This window comes from Falco cherrug, chromosome 3, assembly GCF_023634085.1.
Source record: "Falco cherrug isolate bFalChe1 chromosome 3, bFalChe1.pri, whole genome shotgun sequence".
Lineage (NCBI taxonomy): Eukaryota > Metazoa > Chordata > Aves > Falconiformes > Falconidae > Falco > Falco cherrug.
In genome coordinates, this window is record NC_073699.1 from 97413677 (window position 1) to 97429908 (window position 16232).

General features: G+C 45.0%; 1 protein-coding gene across 2 annotated transcripts in view; it reads left to right on the plus strand.

Moving 5' to 3' along the window:
- PHACTR1 (phosphatase and actin regulator 1) overlaps positions 1 to 16232 on the plus strand; it is a 300846-nt gene that overhangs the window by 250162 nt on the left and 34452 nt on the right. For both annotated transcript variants that reach the window (XM_055703434.1, XM_055703433.1), the window contains exons 7-8: positions 389 to 597; positions 2098 to 2254. In XM_055703434.1, the coding sequence (XP_055559409.1) occupies positions 389 to 597; positions 2098 to 2254 (366 nt within the window). The remainder of the gene's footprint in view (positions 1 to 388; positions 598 to 2097; positions 2255 to 16232) is intronic.

Here is a 16232-nt window from a genome sequence, read left to right on the forward strand (position 1 = left end):
GCATCCAGGTGAGCTGTTTTCTCCTGCCTGCCTGCATACCACCGGAGAGGTCACACAGACACCGCAGGCTGAAGACATGCTTATCGCTCTTGAGTAGCTGGTGCAGTTCTCACTAACCCTGGAGATCTTTAATTCTCAGTCCTGGCTGCCACTACTGCTGCCTGCATGCTGTCCTGCCTCTCCCTAACAAATCTGGCACCTCAAATGTAGTGTGTGCTCAGTTTAAACCCATTAAATGTCTTGCTGGTCATGAAGATCTTTCTGTCCTCGTTTCTTCTCGGAAAAGGATGAAAGACCACTGCTTTCCTAAATACAGTGAGAGAAGCATCTCAGGTCTTCCATTGAGCTGTTCTCTTTAGTTTATTTATTTGTTTTTGTTTCCCAACAGCTCTGGTTTACACACAGGTGACAGTGTTACAAAAACAGGACCTGGGGGCCTTCCAGACATGAGACAAGTGCCAACTGTTGTGATCGAATGCGATGACAATAAAGAAAATGTGCCTCATGAAACCGACTACGAAGACTCTTCCTGCCTCTACACAAGACAGGAAGAGGAGGAAGAGGAAGATGAAGATGAGGATAACTCGTTATTTACAAGTAAGACTCATGCCATTTTTCCTTTCTCATTGAATTTTTACTCTGAATGCACAAGGGACACACAAGGCCTGTGAATTTTCTTTCTTGACTGTGGCTTTTGTATCTGTCAGGGCTTCACTACATGGGCATGCTTGGCAAATTAATCCAAAATAACAAGTAGTGTGACTTTACAGTGATTTCCCTAGTCCATATGAATCCCTGCCTGGGTAGCTCTTCAGAGAGAATTCAAATGACTGGTTTTGGCTTTTATTACTTCACTTCCAAATTGACTTCTGAATTCACTTCCCCAAGTGCCCATGGTGCAGAGAAGCCCTGCCTTTGGCGAAAGTCAAGATCAGCTCAATAGAGTTACTTCAAGAGGGTTAAATAAGTGCCACTGATAGAGAATCAGAGCTTTTACATATAGTATGTATTAAATCATGTCAGAATGGTACGTCTGCGCATACTTTGGAAGGGGTCATGATCAGAGAACTGGGCTCAGATAAGAAGAGAAGAGGTTAATTGATAGCTGTATCTCAGTTACAGTCTGGAGCAGCCCCTTCCCGACCTCTGAGAAAACCCATCCCCTGCCTGAGCTGGCATCACAGGACTCTCCCACAAAGACCAAAACTGGTTGTCATCCTGCAGGTCGAGCTGAAGTGTCAGGCCCTTGGATTTCTTCTTTTCTGAAAACTGGGAGCAATGCAAGCAAACAACACCCTTTTTAAAACACACACAAAAGAGATTTTAAAATGGGCATCTTTAATCTCCTCAGAATCCTCCCTTACCCTGCAAGTGAAATTAAGCAGTCTTTGCTCTTAAAGAAACGGAGCAGAGCTGCACTACCTTGGACTCTCCTGCCAAAGCCCAAAACCTCTCATGGGTTTTTGTCTCTCTCTCGGCCTGTGTCTGTCTTTCTTCCCCGCTCAAACTGCTTTGGGCACAAGCCTAGGAAAGCAAGCATGAGCCGGGAAAGGCCACTGGTTTGCACAGCGTCTTTGCCACTGTCACTGCCTGAGAAGCAGCACCAGGTGATGTACAGAGAGCTGTGTGGTGCTTCTGATTGACTTTTGATTCCTTCTAGTGCTAGCTTGGACGTCTTGATGTCACATTGCAAAAGAGAGAGAGATACCTCTCTCTTTCCATGTGCTGTAGCTCTGCTGCCTGCCCAGATTCTGAGGCTGAATTATTCATTCCCTTACGTGGTTCAGAAGCACTGTGCTAGAGAAAGATACAGATGCTACTGGCAATTCTGAAACAAGCCCTGCTTCTCCACTCCCCTTTATGGAGCAATATTTTAATTTGTTCTTCCTGTATACCTACCAAATTCAGCTTTTCCTTATTATGATATGAATTGAGGTTAATTGAGCACATGAAGTTAATTGACGCCCCTTTTCCCACAGCCCATACCAATGTAAATGAGAGCCTAGTATCTTCCCTTGGCTAGTATTTCTTTGCCTGCTGCATGCTGTAATGAAATGATGACACCTCCTTTGGCAGAGCCTCTCCTCTCTCCCACAGGCTCCCTGGCAATGAAAGTCTGCAGGAAGGACTCTTTAGCAATCAAACTAAGCAACAGGCCTTCCAAGCGAGAGCTGGAGGAAAAGAACATCCTCCCCATGCAGACTGATGAAGAGAGGCTCGAACTTAGGCAGCAGATTGGGACAAAGCTAACAAGGTAGGACACATTGTTCTAACTCTAGCTTTTGGAAATATGTGATGGGATGCAGTTTTTATCCTTAGTCTGTCGACATTTGAGATCTGCTTGTTCACAATGTTCAAGAAGAAGAGCTATGGGGAGGGAAGACCTGGACATTATTTCTGCTCCAATATAACCTCCCATAAAACGCCCCATTTTATTTTCCTGGCATATCCTGTGGGATCTTTGGTTGTGTTAAGTATCAGCATGTACTATGTGGGGTTGGTTTGTTTCAGTGCACCGTTGGGAAGCGTTCAGCTTTGATAACGTTTTGGACTGTAGCTGCCGGTGCCATTTGATAAGATCTTAGTTGGTTTGGCCAAAGGGCAATGGTGTAACTTTCTCTTCTGACTGCATCTCCCATGAGTAGGTAAATCTTTTCCTGATCCAAAATATTTACATCCTTCAGTACCTCATTTTGTTGGGTCAGTTTGGACAGATTTACCCTGTTTAGATTCTTTCTTCTTCCTAACAGTGTTATTCACCAGCTGTTCTGGTTTGCTGTATTGCATGGGGTATAGAGGGATGCCATTAAATGTGGAAGATTTCTGTCAAGAATTAGTAAACTGAGGTCAGGTAGAAATGTCTAAAAACCTCGTATGCTCCAACCATGATTTCTGGCATCAGTTTAATACTCTTATCACCTTGGTGGTATGCAGAGCTGGTGAATGCCGTTAATTGTCCTTCAGTGTGACTCTGAGAAAACCACAAGCAGAAGACAAGCCAGTTGCTGGGATTTTTCTTGTGGGTTTTCTTTTTTTCTGTTGGTGAGAGGGCTAAGAGGGGAACACTGCTACAATGTTGTGGAGACAGGAAGAATAGGAGCTTCTGGTAAATACCTCTGTCTGCATTTTATCTACTTTTTTTTTTTCATGACCTTGTTTATCACTTCTTTAGCATAAACTAATCGCATCTTTCCAGTCTGTCTTTGAAAGTCTTTGTGCTGAATCACGCTTAGCCTACTCCAAGACTTCTCTAATTCTTCAGTGTTCTTGTTAGAGGGCCTCAGCAGTGATGCCCAAAGTATGCAAGATGGCACCGCACTGTTGCTGGTACTGATTTTTCAGTAGTATAGATTCAGTAGTACTGATTTTCTAGTCTTTATTCAGCCTAATAGACTGCAGCTGCACAGGGAGCTCTGGAACACCACATGATACCAAGGGTCCCAGTGCTGATATGATTCATTTTGAACCCTTTTGAAGTATGTGAAGAGGTGAAGTTTTTTGTCTTTTAGCCTATCTTGCTGTGCACTGCTTGACCTTGCAATGACATTGAACAGCAGTTCCACTGTCTTGCCCATTTGCCTGAATTACTTGGGTCTCTCAGAAATTTTACAGCTCTGTCTGATGAAGGTAAATAGTGTCATTTGCAAACGTTGACTCTGCACAGCTCACTGTGCCCCAGGTGTTTTTTATTATAAATATTTTATATCTCACCTCTCCAAAACCTGCTTTTTCCCCTTTAAAGAATGTTTCTTCAGCATATCTCTTTTTAACAAGGGAAACTAATTTTGGCAATACCCAGAACCCTTCCTGTGTACGCCACATATTCTCACAATGTTGTTGTTTGTTTTCCCAATTGTATCTCTACTCATTCAGTCTGAGGTATAATTCTTAATCATTGTCTTCTAATATAGGTGGGACTTAAGGCATTCACAAATAGTTCAAATCATTAATGTGTATATACGAGCTGAAAAAATAGCTGAGCCACTACTGTTTCATTCCTGGTTTATTCCAATGGAACATCACTGAAATTGGTCAAATTTCACAAGCCTTATCTGGAATAATATAGTTGCCAATCTGGCCTTTTAATTACCAGTATTTACAACTCTAGCATTTCAGTCTTTTGAGAAGTTAAAAAAAATCAAGCAATATGAGGAGAAAACAACTTTCTTCATCTCTAATATTCAGAAACCCACAAATATTTCAGCCAAAACGAAGGTACCTGTCTTACCAGTGCTTTGTATCTACATGTGATGTATCCATACACACAGACTGATAAATGTTGGCTTGAAACAGAAAATTGCAATTTAGACAGTATTTCTTTACTGTCCAGACTTCATTACTGAATCCATCCTTTGCCATCGCTCAGGAATTGTCACGCAGTGATGCAAATGGCAAGCAAAATTAAAGTAGTGAAGCATTTATAGTCCTTAGAGAAGATGCTAGATGCAGACTATAATTGCAGCTGGCAATTTTGGATTTCAGAGGGATTTGTACTGTTCCACCAATGGTCCCCTATGGTTTAAAATAGCCAGGCAATGAAATTACATATGCTACTTACACAAGTGAAAAACCAGAATAAAAACTTCAGCAAATAGTTATTGTCGGTAATGGATCAATTAAGGTTCACCAAGAGGCTGATTAGGATACTTCAGTATCTATGCATAATCCTCTCAGTATTTAGTGAGGAAGGGCTCATTGGCTACCACATCTGGCAGATCAGAATTTAGTACTATAAAGAGAACATAATTTTTAAAGATGCTTGTAGCCAGGCATATTGAGAGATTGACCACTGACATATTGTGTGGGACGCAAATCATCCCAGGTGCAGTTCCTCCAGCCTCATTAGAGTTGCACCAAGAATTAATTTGGCTCAGAACTGTTTGTTCAGATCCTCTTTAAACATAGCTTGAAACCTCTGAATCTCCAGCTAGTCCCAGAAAATTGTTCTGACTTTATTATTGCGTCCACCAACTGGTAAAGAGACTCCAGAGTGGAGTTTGCCATGTTGCCTGTTTCCCATGCTGGGAGAAGAGTGCCTTGACTTACACGAGACCAGTTGTATAGGTGAGGCTGCATCCTATAGCAGGATCTGGCCCATTACACACCTGAATATTAGCTTAGCCATGAGACAAATTAACACCTTTGTGTCTATCATGTGCATCCCCTATGACAGCTCAGCACATGTATATCCAAGCAAAAATGGAACTTTTTGCCCAAGATGGCAAAATATGCCCTGGCAAAGGCAGGACATCACACGTGACATGAATTCCAGCTACAAGAATAGGCTGCTGCACCATTTTTCTGGGTAGACTTTACACAGCAATTGCAGCAACTAATTAGAAGACCTCTCCCTCTGACCAAACCAGAATGAACTACTCCAGAATGCGATACCCACTATGAAGCAAGGAGCAAAAATAGTGAATTAAGATGCAGAGCTTCCAGCTCATAACCACATGTGACTTGGGGATAGGAAATGGATGCTGGAGGCCATGTTCTTGGCTGCTAAAAACCCTTACAACTCCATTAACTTCTACTCTAAAATGCAGACCTTCTGCACTAAGTAAATCTTTAAGTGGGTATGGTTTTCTTTTTTTTTTTCTTTTTTTTTTTTCCTGCATGCTTAGCTTCTCCCATACTCCTTCATTTTATCCCTCTGGTACCTGCACAGCTTCACAGACGCTCCTAGAAGTGCGTATAAGTGACTGTAAGACAGAAAGGAGAAAACAGGTAGAAAAACAGGACTCTGAAAGTTAACAGGTAGAGAGAAAAGACAGACAGCCTTCTGCCTGTCTCTCTGGCCATGTTGGACCTGCTGGAAAGGAGTGGTCCCCCAGTTACTCAGGTTAGAGCGGGGAGCAGGAGGACCTGGATTTAGCTTTCAGTGGCTATCAGGGTGACAGGAGTTGAGCATATCTGGGCTAAGATGGTGAAGCAAGTGGATCTGAGCTTGGAGACTCTCCCAGGGACAATTATAAAGGCATGGCCTGACAGGAGCCCCTGGTGAGGAGAAGGGCCAGCACTGATGGATGATGCACAGCAGAGCCACATATGTCCCAGAGACTGCAGGACTGTCCCCTGGTACAGACATGGGTGCTTCAGTACCAGTCCTTGCACTTCTGTTTCACCAAAGAATCATAACAGTGGTCATAAGAGACCACACAGACTTCCTCATTCAACATATTTTTTAGAAAGCACAAAAGCCCTTTAGAGAAAATACATCTATCTATTTCTGTACAGCCATATGCTACACCAGACTTTGCTGAGGACTTTGCAGTCCCTTGAACTGGGAAGACCTGGTTTCTTTGCATGTCTTTCACAAAGTCTCCCCCATACCTTGAGACAATGTGTATCTTTAGACTATGGCTGATCTGCCTCACATCCCACAAGAGAGGTTTTCCAATGCACTCAAGTCTTTTTTGAGTCTCTTAACCCCCCAGCTCTAGTGAAGGTGCTCATTAGCAATTAGATACAGGAGTATTAAAGCTGAGATTTTGCTCCAGTGCTTTTCAAGAGTGCATGGCAGTGTCCTTATATGTTTTCCCTGAATTGCCTTCATCCTGGCTTTTCCCACCTGCTGGAATAGAATGATCTAATCATACAAAAAATCTGGTAATCCAGTAATATTATCATCACATTGCTAATAATCAATGTTAAAGGAACTTCTTAATATTCACAGTATTCTTACTGGTCAGTATCATGTCTGTCTTGTCAGCACTCTCCTACCCGCCGGGGGGCAGAGGGCAGGCTGGCTGCAGGTCACAAGGCAGGGAGATACATGAAGGCTGTCCACAGGCGAGCAGTATGTGTCAGGGGGCTACTACCCATCACTGGCAGGTGCCCCAGGCAACCCAGTCAGATTTTACAGCCCAGTAAGATTTTGTGCTGTGCTGCTGCCAAAAGGTGCCGATTGCAGGAGACGCGTTTAATGCAGAACCGTGCCTGGTTGTGAAAGCAAAGAGAGGTGAGGAGGGTGAGCACCCCTCTGCACGTTAAATAAATAATTCACTAGAAAATAATTAAACTGGAAACAAATAAAGAAGAAAGTAACTTCTTGTGGTGTCCACACACTATGTTTTGTCTCTCTTGTGATTTTGAGTGATGGACGTCCCTGTGCTCGGCTGAATCCTGTGTGTGTGCCGCTGTATGCGTGCTGCTGGCTTTAAAGCAGTGAACCGATGGCACGCAACTCTGTCAGATACACAGTCGTGCTCTGCACTGGTTTTTGTTCAGGCCTAGATTCACTCGCTACAACACCTCACAGGGTGCTGTCCTTTCACCAGCAAGCAGAAAGCCTTGATCTGAAGCCATATAAATAATACATTGCAAATATCACGAGGCAAAGGATGGGAAGTATGAAAATAGATCACAGAGACACTGTCTGTGTGCATAGGGCTGTAAATATGTATGCTTGAGATACGGACGTGCACACCTGATAGATGCGTTTATAGTCCCATTGATGCTTTGGAAATATTACCAAGATGTCTATGACTGAGGAATGAAGCATGGAAAAGCATAGATCTTTGTTATGGAGCTGCAGGTTTGACAGATGATGGTCACCTACTACCTGGATCAGAAAGGTAATCTACTCTACGCATTCCCTGATCAATACTACGTCTTCCTCAGCTCTACTGAAAAATATTGCCTAGAAACAGAAATCCTGTGATGAAATGAACTTGGTGAATTCCCACAAGTATAAAATTGATTTTTAAACTGTCATGAGGCTGCCATGAGGGGTTTGGAGTGGTTCACATCAGGTGCTGGGTGTCCGTGTGTCCCTCTGAGTGAGGGAAACTACTCAGGAGAAAGAGCAATGGAGTATGTTTGTAGATAGAAGGAAACGTGAACCAGAAAGAAGAGTAGAAACACTGGACAGTTTGGGAAAAGGATACCATGATAGGAACAGAGATAGATATTACTGAGGAAGGGTTTTATACAATCGCTAAAATGCACAGCAGTTCCCTCAGAGGCCTGAGGGGACTGAACACTCCAAAGTCACCATTTTTATTTACAAAAAAATTAGGCCGTGAGGAGATTGGGCTTTTTGAAATGGTTAATTGTTTAAACAGTGTCACAGTCCTGTTGAGGGGAGGGTTTGTTCCGACAGAGGATGGCAGCAAGGTGGCCCCTGTCAGGCATGGCTGCATCTCCTCGTGGCTGCTCCGCGGCCCGCGCTGTGGGGAGCATTTTGTGCCCTCCCCACCTCTGAGTCATTTAGGGATAAAGAGAATGGGCAGACAGCAGGATTAGGCTTTATTCACAGACCTCATTTTGTTGGGTAACGTGAAATAATTTCTTCCTAATTACCTCTGACGTCTGCAATTCTCTCACACTTATTGTTAGCTTCCACTAATGAGAGAAAAGCAAGTGCCTAAAGCAAGAGCTCATCCCCGCAGCAGCGCGCACGCGTGTGTGTGTGTGAGGCTCGCCTCTTCCCATGTCGGGTGCTGGGGATAAATCACACGGAAAATGGGATTGTGGTAAACAAGCTCATCTAAATCCTGGATTAGAGGGGACGATGCGACAGCGCTAGATGCATGAATGGGGGTGACCAAAAAAAAGCTGCAAAGTGCTCAGCCTGGGCTTTAGCTGTGGTGGTACCTAGGGAAAACAGCTTTTTTTTCCCCCCTTTTAGTTTACCTTCATGAGGAAGCTGTACATTTGTGAGAAACCCCAAGGGAGCTATCTAAATGGCCCTTAGCATCAGGGGGAAGGCAGCAAAAGCAGGTGATTATCTATGGGCAACAAGCTGAAACCGAGTTATTGTTACACACATGGGCTCAACTGCCAGTAATAAATACTCTGAGCAGAACTGGTCGGGGTTTTGTGTGGGGTACGGATGGGAGATGGGCTCTCAAGACCCTTGTCAGCTGTCTTTTCTGTGATTGATGTCCTGGCAAGCTCTGTTGCTCTGAAAGCAATGGTGGCTTTGTAGGTAAAACACTCTGGGAAGGCTGCATCTTCCATTTACGACCTCAGGCAAGCCACTGAGAGAAATGCATGCACACATACACATAGATGTCAAGGTATGTTGGGGTCTCCAAATGTATGTATGTGCCTATGAACTTTGGAAAATTCCATTAGTTGACAAACTGTCATTGACAGCAAAGTTTGCATGCTTTTGAAAAACCACCCAGATATCAGGATCTCTTTAGACATTGAACTCTGTGTTTCGGTAGGACAAGGAGCACGGTTTGGACTTGTCTCTTTATATTAGGAATTTTCGTAGCTAACAACATCATTCATCACAGCAAAAGACAAGTCCATCATCACAAATGATGCTATTACTATGGCTTTGACATGAGTTTCAACAACAAACAGCGTGACGTTGCTTCATCTGAGTAATTTACTATGGCAAAAGGTCAGTGGAGCAGTCAAGGGAATGGGGAGGTGACAGTGGGTAATGTCACCACAAAACACATCACCTCTAGGTGCTCCCTTGTTTGTGGAGTGAACAGTGCCCTTAACCTGTGGTCTGGATGGACCCTGGCAGTGTGATCGCTCCACTGTCACAGCTTTACCTTGGGACAGAGCAAACTCCTTCTGCCACCAGTTTTGCTCAACCAGAGCCAGCAGATGTTTGCTGTGTATGAAAGCAAAGCCTTGCAGAGTGGTTGTAGTCTGTCCTTGGTCAGATGCGTCTCTCCACGTTAGAAGGTGGGGCTCCAAATGCGCAGAGACAATTTGTTTACGTTCCTATAAAGGAGGAGGAACGCTGTGCTGGGGAGAGGAATGCTCTTAATGACAGGCAACAGGCAGCAGCATTTGAGGGCGAGGTCTCCCCAGAGGCACCCGGATGGCCGCTGGTGAAATGGAAAGTGTTTTCTCCGTGTCAGAAGTTCATTTCAATCAGAGACGTTGCCAGCCCAGGAAGGTACTTGTTATTCCTGGGGTCTGTCACTGCTCCCGGTGCCTGCTCTCATGGAAGCAGCGCAAGTCACCCCGCGCTGTCGTTGCAACATCTGTTTCTCCCATCCTTTCTGTGCAGAAGCCGAGGCAGAATACACTACGGGGCTGCAATTTCCTCTTCGTGCTTCCCATCCTCTTCAGCCCCCCTGACACAGTCTGTGTCTGAGGTCTAACTCGAGCTGTCAACACAGCCCAGGCGAATATATTTAGTCTACCTTAGTTTCCTTTGCCGTTTCGGTGGGGTGTGGTATCCTTCATTTTCCATCCTGGATTGTTTGCAGCGTTGCTTTAAGTTGTCAGCCACTGTCAGCTCTTACCTCAGAGGAAGCCCCATTTCTCTGCTGGGCAAAATAATTCATGGTGATATAATGCAAGCTTGTGGCAGTAATGAAATAACATATGTCGATAATAGAAATAATCTTTTATTTCTCCGTTAAACAAGAGGCCATGTGGAGTCCACACAGTACTCTTTTGAGTAAAAGAATGACAAGTATTAATAAAACCAGGTGAAACAAACACAACCAAGGAAGCAGCTGATTCAAAATACTATATTCTGGCTTTATAACAAGACAACAAAGGTGGTTTGTTTGACTTTTTTTTTTTTCTGGTTAATGCTGACAAATTTAGGGCATCTCCATTAAGAACTAGCTCATAAATTTCCACCTTGGAAAAAAACTAACCATAAATCTTCATGTTTTGTGTCTGCTGATTGTGGGGAGTTAATCACAAGCACAACAGTTGCTCAGCTTGGATGACCTTGTAATTTCCGTAAAGGAAGCAAATCAGATGGCAGTACAAGTAGACAAAAGAAGCAGACTGGCAGGAATAAATTTCACTTTATAGCCTGATGATTGTAAAATGGAGAAATTGCTTTTTGAGCAAAATATTTAACCTCTCTCAGAAGTTACAGTTTGCAGTTTTTTTCCCCTTTGGTGTATTATGGCCTATTTGGCAACACGTGCAGGAGATTAACATAGGTTATCCTCGTAAAGGAGTCAAACACATAAAATCAGGTTTTTATCCTGGCTCCAATCAGCTTTGAAGTATATATGTGCTCATATATGTGCACTGTGACTATTACTGTGAGCACAAGCAGGAATGCTAAAGAAGTAAGTCTTAACTTGTGTGCAGGTTCATCTGTCTATGTCCAGAAAAACAGGAGTTTCACATGCAGGTTATTGTATGTGAGTAAATAGAGGTGACTTTGAAGAGTTAGTCCTGTAGTAAACAGGATTTAATGTCTTATGAGTTTGTTTTATATAGGATTATAAATGTCTTTTGGACAAATGTACCAAGAAATCAAATATAGTTACCACTACAACTGGTACGATTATGTAAGGTTGGAATTTTGCCTGTTTTCCCTAAGATACAGTGTTAACGTGAGGATCACGTAGAGATGGACAGCGACTTTTTTTGAATACATGCAGAAAAGTTGCAACCAGTCTTTGCAAGGCAAGCGCAGATGTGAATTATGCTCATATTTCAGTGCACTGGGATTCAAAAGCACTGCGCAGACCATATGTGGGGATTAAACAAAGTCCTTAGCCTCAGACCTGACCATGTAAAATTACCATTTATGTTAATAACATTAGTGAAGAGGAAGTTCTCTCATGTGCAGTAGACCGCATCAGCTGTCTGTAAGTATGCAGCCTGTATTCAGTGCTTGCCTTTCTGATGATAAATAATCTTCAAACCAGCAAACTACAGGGAAAGCACGTTAGCACCAAGGTAAATTCAGTAACCTAGTTCTTTGCTGACATCCCTGAATTCCGGAGGCAGCAACACTGATGGTTAATGAGTAATTAATAAAAATAGCATTCAGTATATTGTATTTGCTAAATAAGCAAGGATCTATAATGTCAGGCTGGACTATTTATCCTGCAGAATATCTGAGCTTTTCAGCATGCTGGCAGAGTCTTCATGATTTCCTTTCTTGCAGTAATCAAGACAGAAATGGTCTTCCTCCCTCCGTGCAATCAACTGGCCTTGATTTAAAATCCAGCCTTTCAGGCAGGAGACCCTGGTCTCAGCCAGCGGGGGCTGCAGAGGCGCCAGCCTGCTCCTTCAGTGGGGAACAGGGACACTGCCTGGGTCCCTTCTCCTCTACACGCACAGGGACCTCAGTGACCTGGTGGGATGGTGGATGGCAGCATTCGGGGGACTTCGGTCACGTGGTGGGATGGCAGCAGCTCGGTTGCACACAGGTCCTGTGGGGGAGCACGCAGGGAGATGTAAACCGCAAGTAAATGCTGTCCTCAGGAGGCACTCACAGAAGCTACAGGGAAAAGCCTCTGGCCATCTGCCATGAAGGTCCTTCCGTGGCCCCATCACTGGCCAACCTCCAGCCAAGCCTGGGAGCAGCGTGACCAATGAGCTCCTTTGGCCTGCTTGGCTGCACGGGGAAGCTGGAGCACCTGAACTCTCCCTGGCTTGCCTGGAACACTCTCTGCCCCAGTGCAAGGACTTCCCTGCCCCAACATCCAGGTTTCAGCTGTAAAAGAGAGAGGGTGAGCAGCCTCTCTGAGAGGAATTTGCTTGGAGTTGGGCTTATGGATGCACTGCAGCTGCACATCAGTCTCGAAGTGGGGAGTTTGGTGCCTTCTTAAATCTCCCCTGCCAGGGAATTCTTGAGCTGATCCCAAACCCTCCCTCTGCTTCTTTCAGGAGGAGGAGTGGCTGATGTCCCAAGGCCAGAACGTCCCCAGAAACTCCTTCTCTTTTCCCAATTAACTGAGTGTAAATGCCTGGTGTCCCTCACCCTTGGGTTGGGGCAGAACCATTGCCCCTCGCTTGTTTGGGCAGATATACATGCTGAGATGTGTGATACCTCACCAGCCATTTCAGCTTCCCTCTCAGACTAGCAAAGAAAATCTAATTACTGCAGTTATAAGAGCTACCAACATTTGGCACCACACTGTTTAATTCCAGCAAGTTAAGGCTCCATCATGCTTTCTAATGTAACATGACAGATGAGAAAAGGCGTTGCAGCAGTGAGAAGATACGATTTTTGCCTCTGAAACCCATCAAGTGTGACACATTTTGGGGAGGTACTTTTATTTCCTTTTGTCTTGACTAATTCTTCTCTTCAGAGTCTTTCTTCTGTCTGATTCTCCTTGTATTTCAGTGGTGCGAGTAGCTCCCCTCCACCCTACCCCAGTTCAGGATACGGTACAGCCCTTGGCCTCAGTCTGAAGGATTTTAGAGCAGATCCAAAGACAGTGACAGGGAAATGAAGGGCATCAGTGGGGGAATACTTGGCATCACAGCTCACTTGTCTCAGCATTCTCCCTGATCGTTACGCACTTGACTGCCTCAGATTTGATTCTCCCACCTGCCCATCACTGTACCCTGCCTTTCTCTCGGTTCTGTGCACTTGTCACTAGACGTATCATGTTTTAAAAATTAGGGCACTTGTTAAAAACCTCAAGAGAGAACAATGCCGCCTCACTGTTGAGCATAAAAGTATAGCTGAAAGGATGAATTTGATGCAGCAGTATGAAAGATTTTGTGCCATCTTTATTTTCTTTAACGTTACTTTGATCAATAATGGCAACTGGGAGAAGTGCCCAAAGACTGGAGGAAAGCAAATGTCAAACAAATATTCAAGAAGGAAGACTCAGGGAATAACAGGAATCAGGCAGCCTCACCTTGATCACTGAGAAGGTGATGGGGCAGCTAATCCTGGAAACCGTATCTAGGCACGTAAAGGACAAGAAAGTCGTCAGGAGTAGTCAACATGGTTTCACAAGTCATGCTTGATCAACATGATGAACCTGCACAATGGCCTGGTAGACAAGGGAGGAGCAGTAGATGGTATGTATGTAGACTTCAGTAAGGCTTTCAGTGTTGTCTCCCCTAAGATGCTCCCAGTGAAGTTGTTGAAGTATGGGCTGGATGGGCAGATGGATTGAAGATTGTCTGAATGGCTGGGCCCAGAAGCTGGTGATCAATGGCATAAAGTCTAGACCACTAATTAGCAGTATACCCCTGAGGGCCAATACTGGGACCAGTCCTCTTTAACATCATTCATTAATGGACAAGGTGTACCCTCAGCAAACTTGCTGATGACCCGGAATTGTTGCACTAGAGGGTCGTGCTGCCATGTAGAGGGACCTTGACAAGCTGGAGAAATGGACGGGTGGGAATCGTGGATTTCAACTAAGGCAAGTGCCAAGTTCTGCACCTGGGGAAGAACAACTCCATGCACCAGTATATGCTGGGAGCTGCCCAGCTGGAGAGCAGATTGGCAGAAAGGATCTGGGTGTCCTGATGAACACCAAGCTGGACATGAGCCAGCAACATGCCTTGGCAGGAGAAAGAGGGCTAATGGTATCCTGGGCTGTGTTATTAGAAAAAGTACTGCCAGTAGGTGAAGGCAGGTGATCCTCCCCCTCTGCTCAGCACTGGTAAGGCCACACCTGCAGTGCTGTGTCCAGTTTTGAGCTCCTCCGTACAGGAGAGGTAAGGGCATATGGGAGAGAGTCCAATGAAGGGCCACAAAGATGTTTAAGGGACTGGAGCATCTCTCCTATGAGGAAAGGCTGGCAAAGCTGGGACTGTTCAGCCTGAAGAAGAAAAGGCTCAGGGGGGATCTTCTCAATGTGTATACATGCCTGAAGGGAGGGGACGGAGCCAGGCTCTTCTCCGTGGAGCCTGGTGACAGGACCAGAGGTGGTGGGCACACACTGAAACACAAGAGGTGCTGTCTGAACACCAGGAAATATTTATTTTCACTGTGGGTGACCAAGCACTGGCACAGGTTGCCCAGGGAGGTTGTGGAGTCTTCCTCCTTGGAACTGTTCAAAAGCCACTTGGACACAGTCCTGGCTTTTGGTGGCCCTGCTTGAGGAGAGGGGGGGTGGACCAGATGACCTCCAGAGGTCCCTGCCAACCTCAACCCTTCTGCGATAGCACAAGGCATCAGAAGAGCTGGTGACATCTTTGTGTATTAGCAAGGTCTTCACCTTTGGAAATGCAGCGTTGGCTGATCTTTTGTGTGCCTGTGGCCCTGCAGAGTGGCCAAGTTCTGTCTCAGACTTTCCCAGTCCTGACTCCCTTCGCTCCCCCCAGTCTAAGGTTACTGTGAGTGTGTCTTACAAGGCTGTTCTGATGCAATGCTCGATAAATCTCTCCTACTTTGGGTTATTGCACAATGGCTGTGTCGGCACAAACAATTTAGCCAGGTCACAAGCTCTGACAAATGCCTGTCTATGACATGTAGCCTGTAGAAGTCTCTAGCTCACTTCAGTTCCAAGAGAGTATGGGGTTAGCCCTTGAGACCAAACTCCTCATGTTCTGCTCCATGGAAAAAATTACCAGGGTTCAGTTTCTAAGCAAGAACATCTCACAGGCACGCTGTATTCACATGGAAATCAACTCCAGACACCCAGTTTCCCTCAGCAAGCATTTCTCTCAGTGCTGCACCCCCCTATCCCCTCCATCCACCTCTGCCATAGCGAAAAATAACCCCCAGAGTCCCAGTTTCTCTTCCAAGAGTGTTTCAAATTCCTTGCATCCTTGTATAGCTCTTTTCTCCTTTTCCAGCTATCTGAAGCAGAACCTTAAGATCTGCCTTCAAAACTTTCTGTCTCTGGGTGGATCCAGAGACAACAAACAGCAGTTTATTGTTCTTTCTCAATTTGGGGAATTGGGAGCTTGCTGCTCTCAAAAATGTCCCAGCCAGCCTGCAGTGGTGCTGCCTGGTATCTACAACAGCAATGATCTCCAGAAGTGCAGAGTACAGCAATGTTCTAATGGCTCTAGTAAGAAAACAGGGTGGAAGTATGTATTTGATGCACGTTTTGCCAAAAACACTGCTCATCGGAGTTTGAAAAGCTGACAGAGTGTAATAGTTGCGAGACATTTTTTCCCCTCCTCTTCCTTGGCAGCTGATGTTCATTAGCTGGGCTCAGCAGAGCACCGCTGCAGTCAAGCAGTAACAGAATTGTTATTAGCGCTAGGTAATCTCCAGTCACGAGGGTGGGCTTAACACCCAATAAACTATGAGGTACAGATGTAAATTCAGTATGCTTGTAAAGCAAAAGGCAAGTCCACGTGGCTGTGGCCAGTGGGGGTTGGAAGGAAGGGCTGAAAGAGTGTGTTCTTTTACTTCAGCTCGCTGCTGATGCGTGAAAAATTGCAGATTTTAAACCAATACTGAAGGCGAGCAGAACTAGGAAGCAGGCACTGTATCTGTTTGCCTAGGCCATCCTAGGCAGCACGTTCCACGTACCCATCTGCAGGCTCTCCTAGCAGTAGGTGCAGTTTTCAGTTTTACGAATGCTTTGTGCATCATCGGTACGTGTTCAGCAGGGATTTTTGTCAGG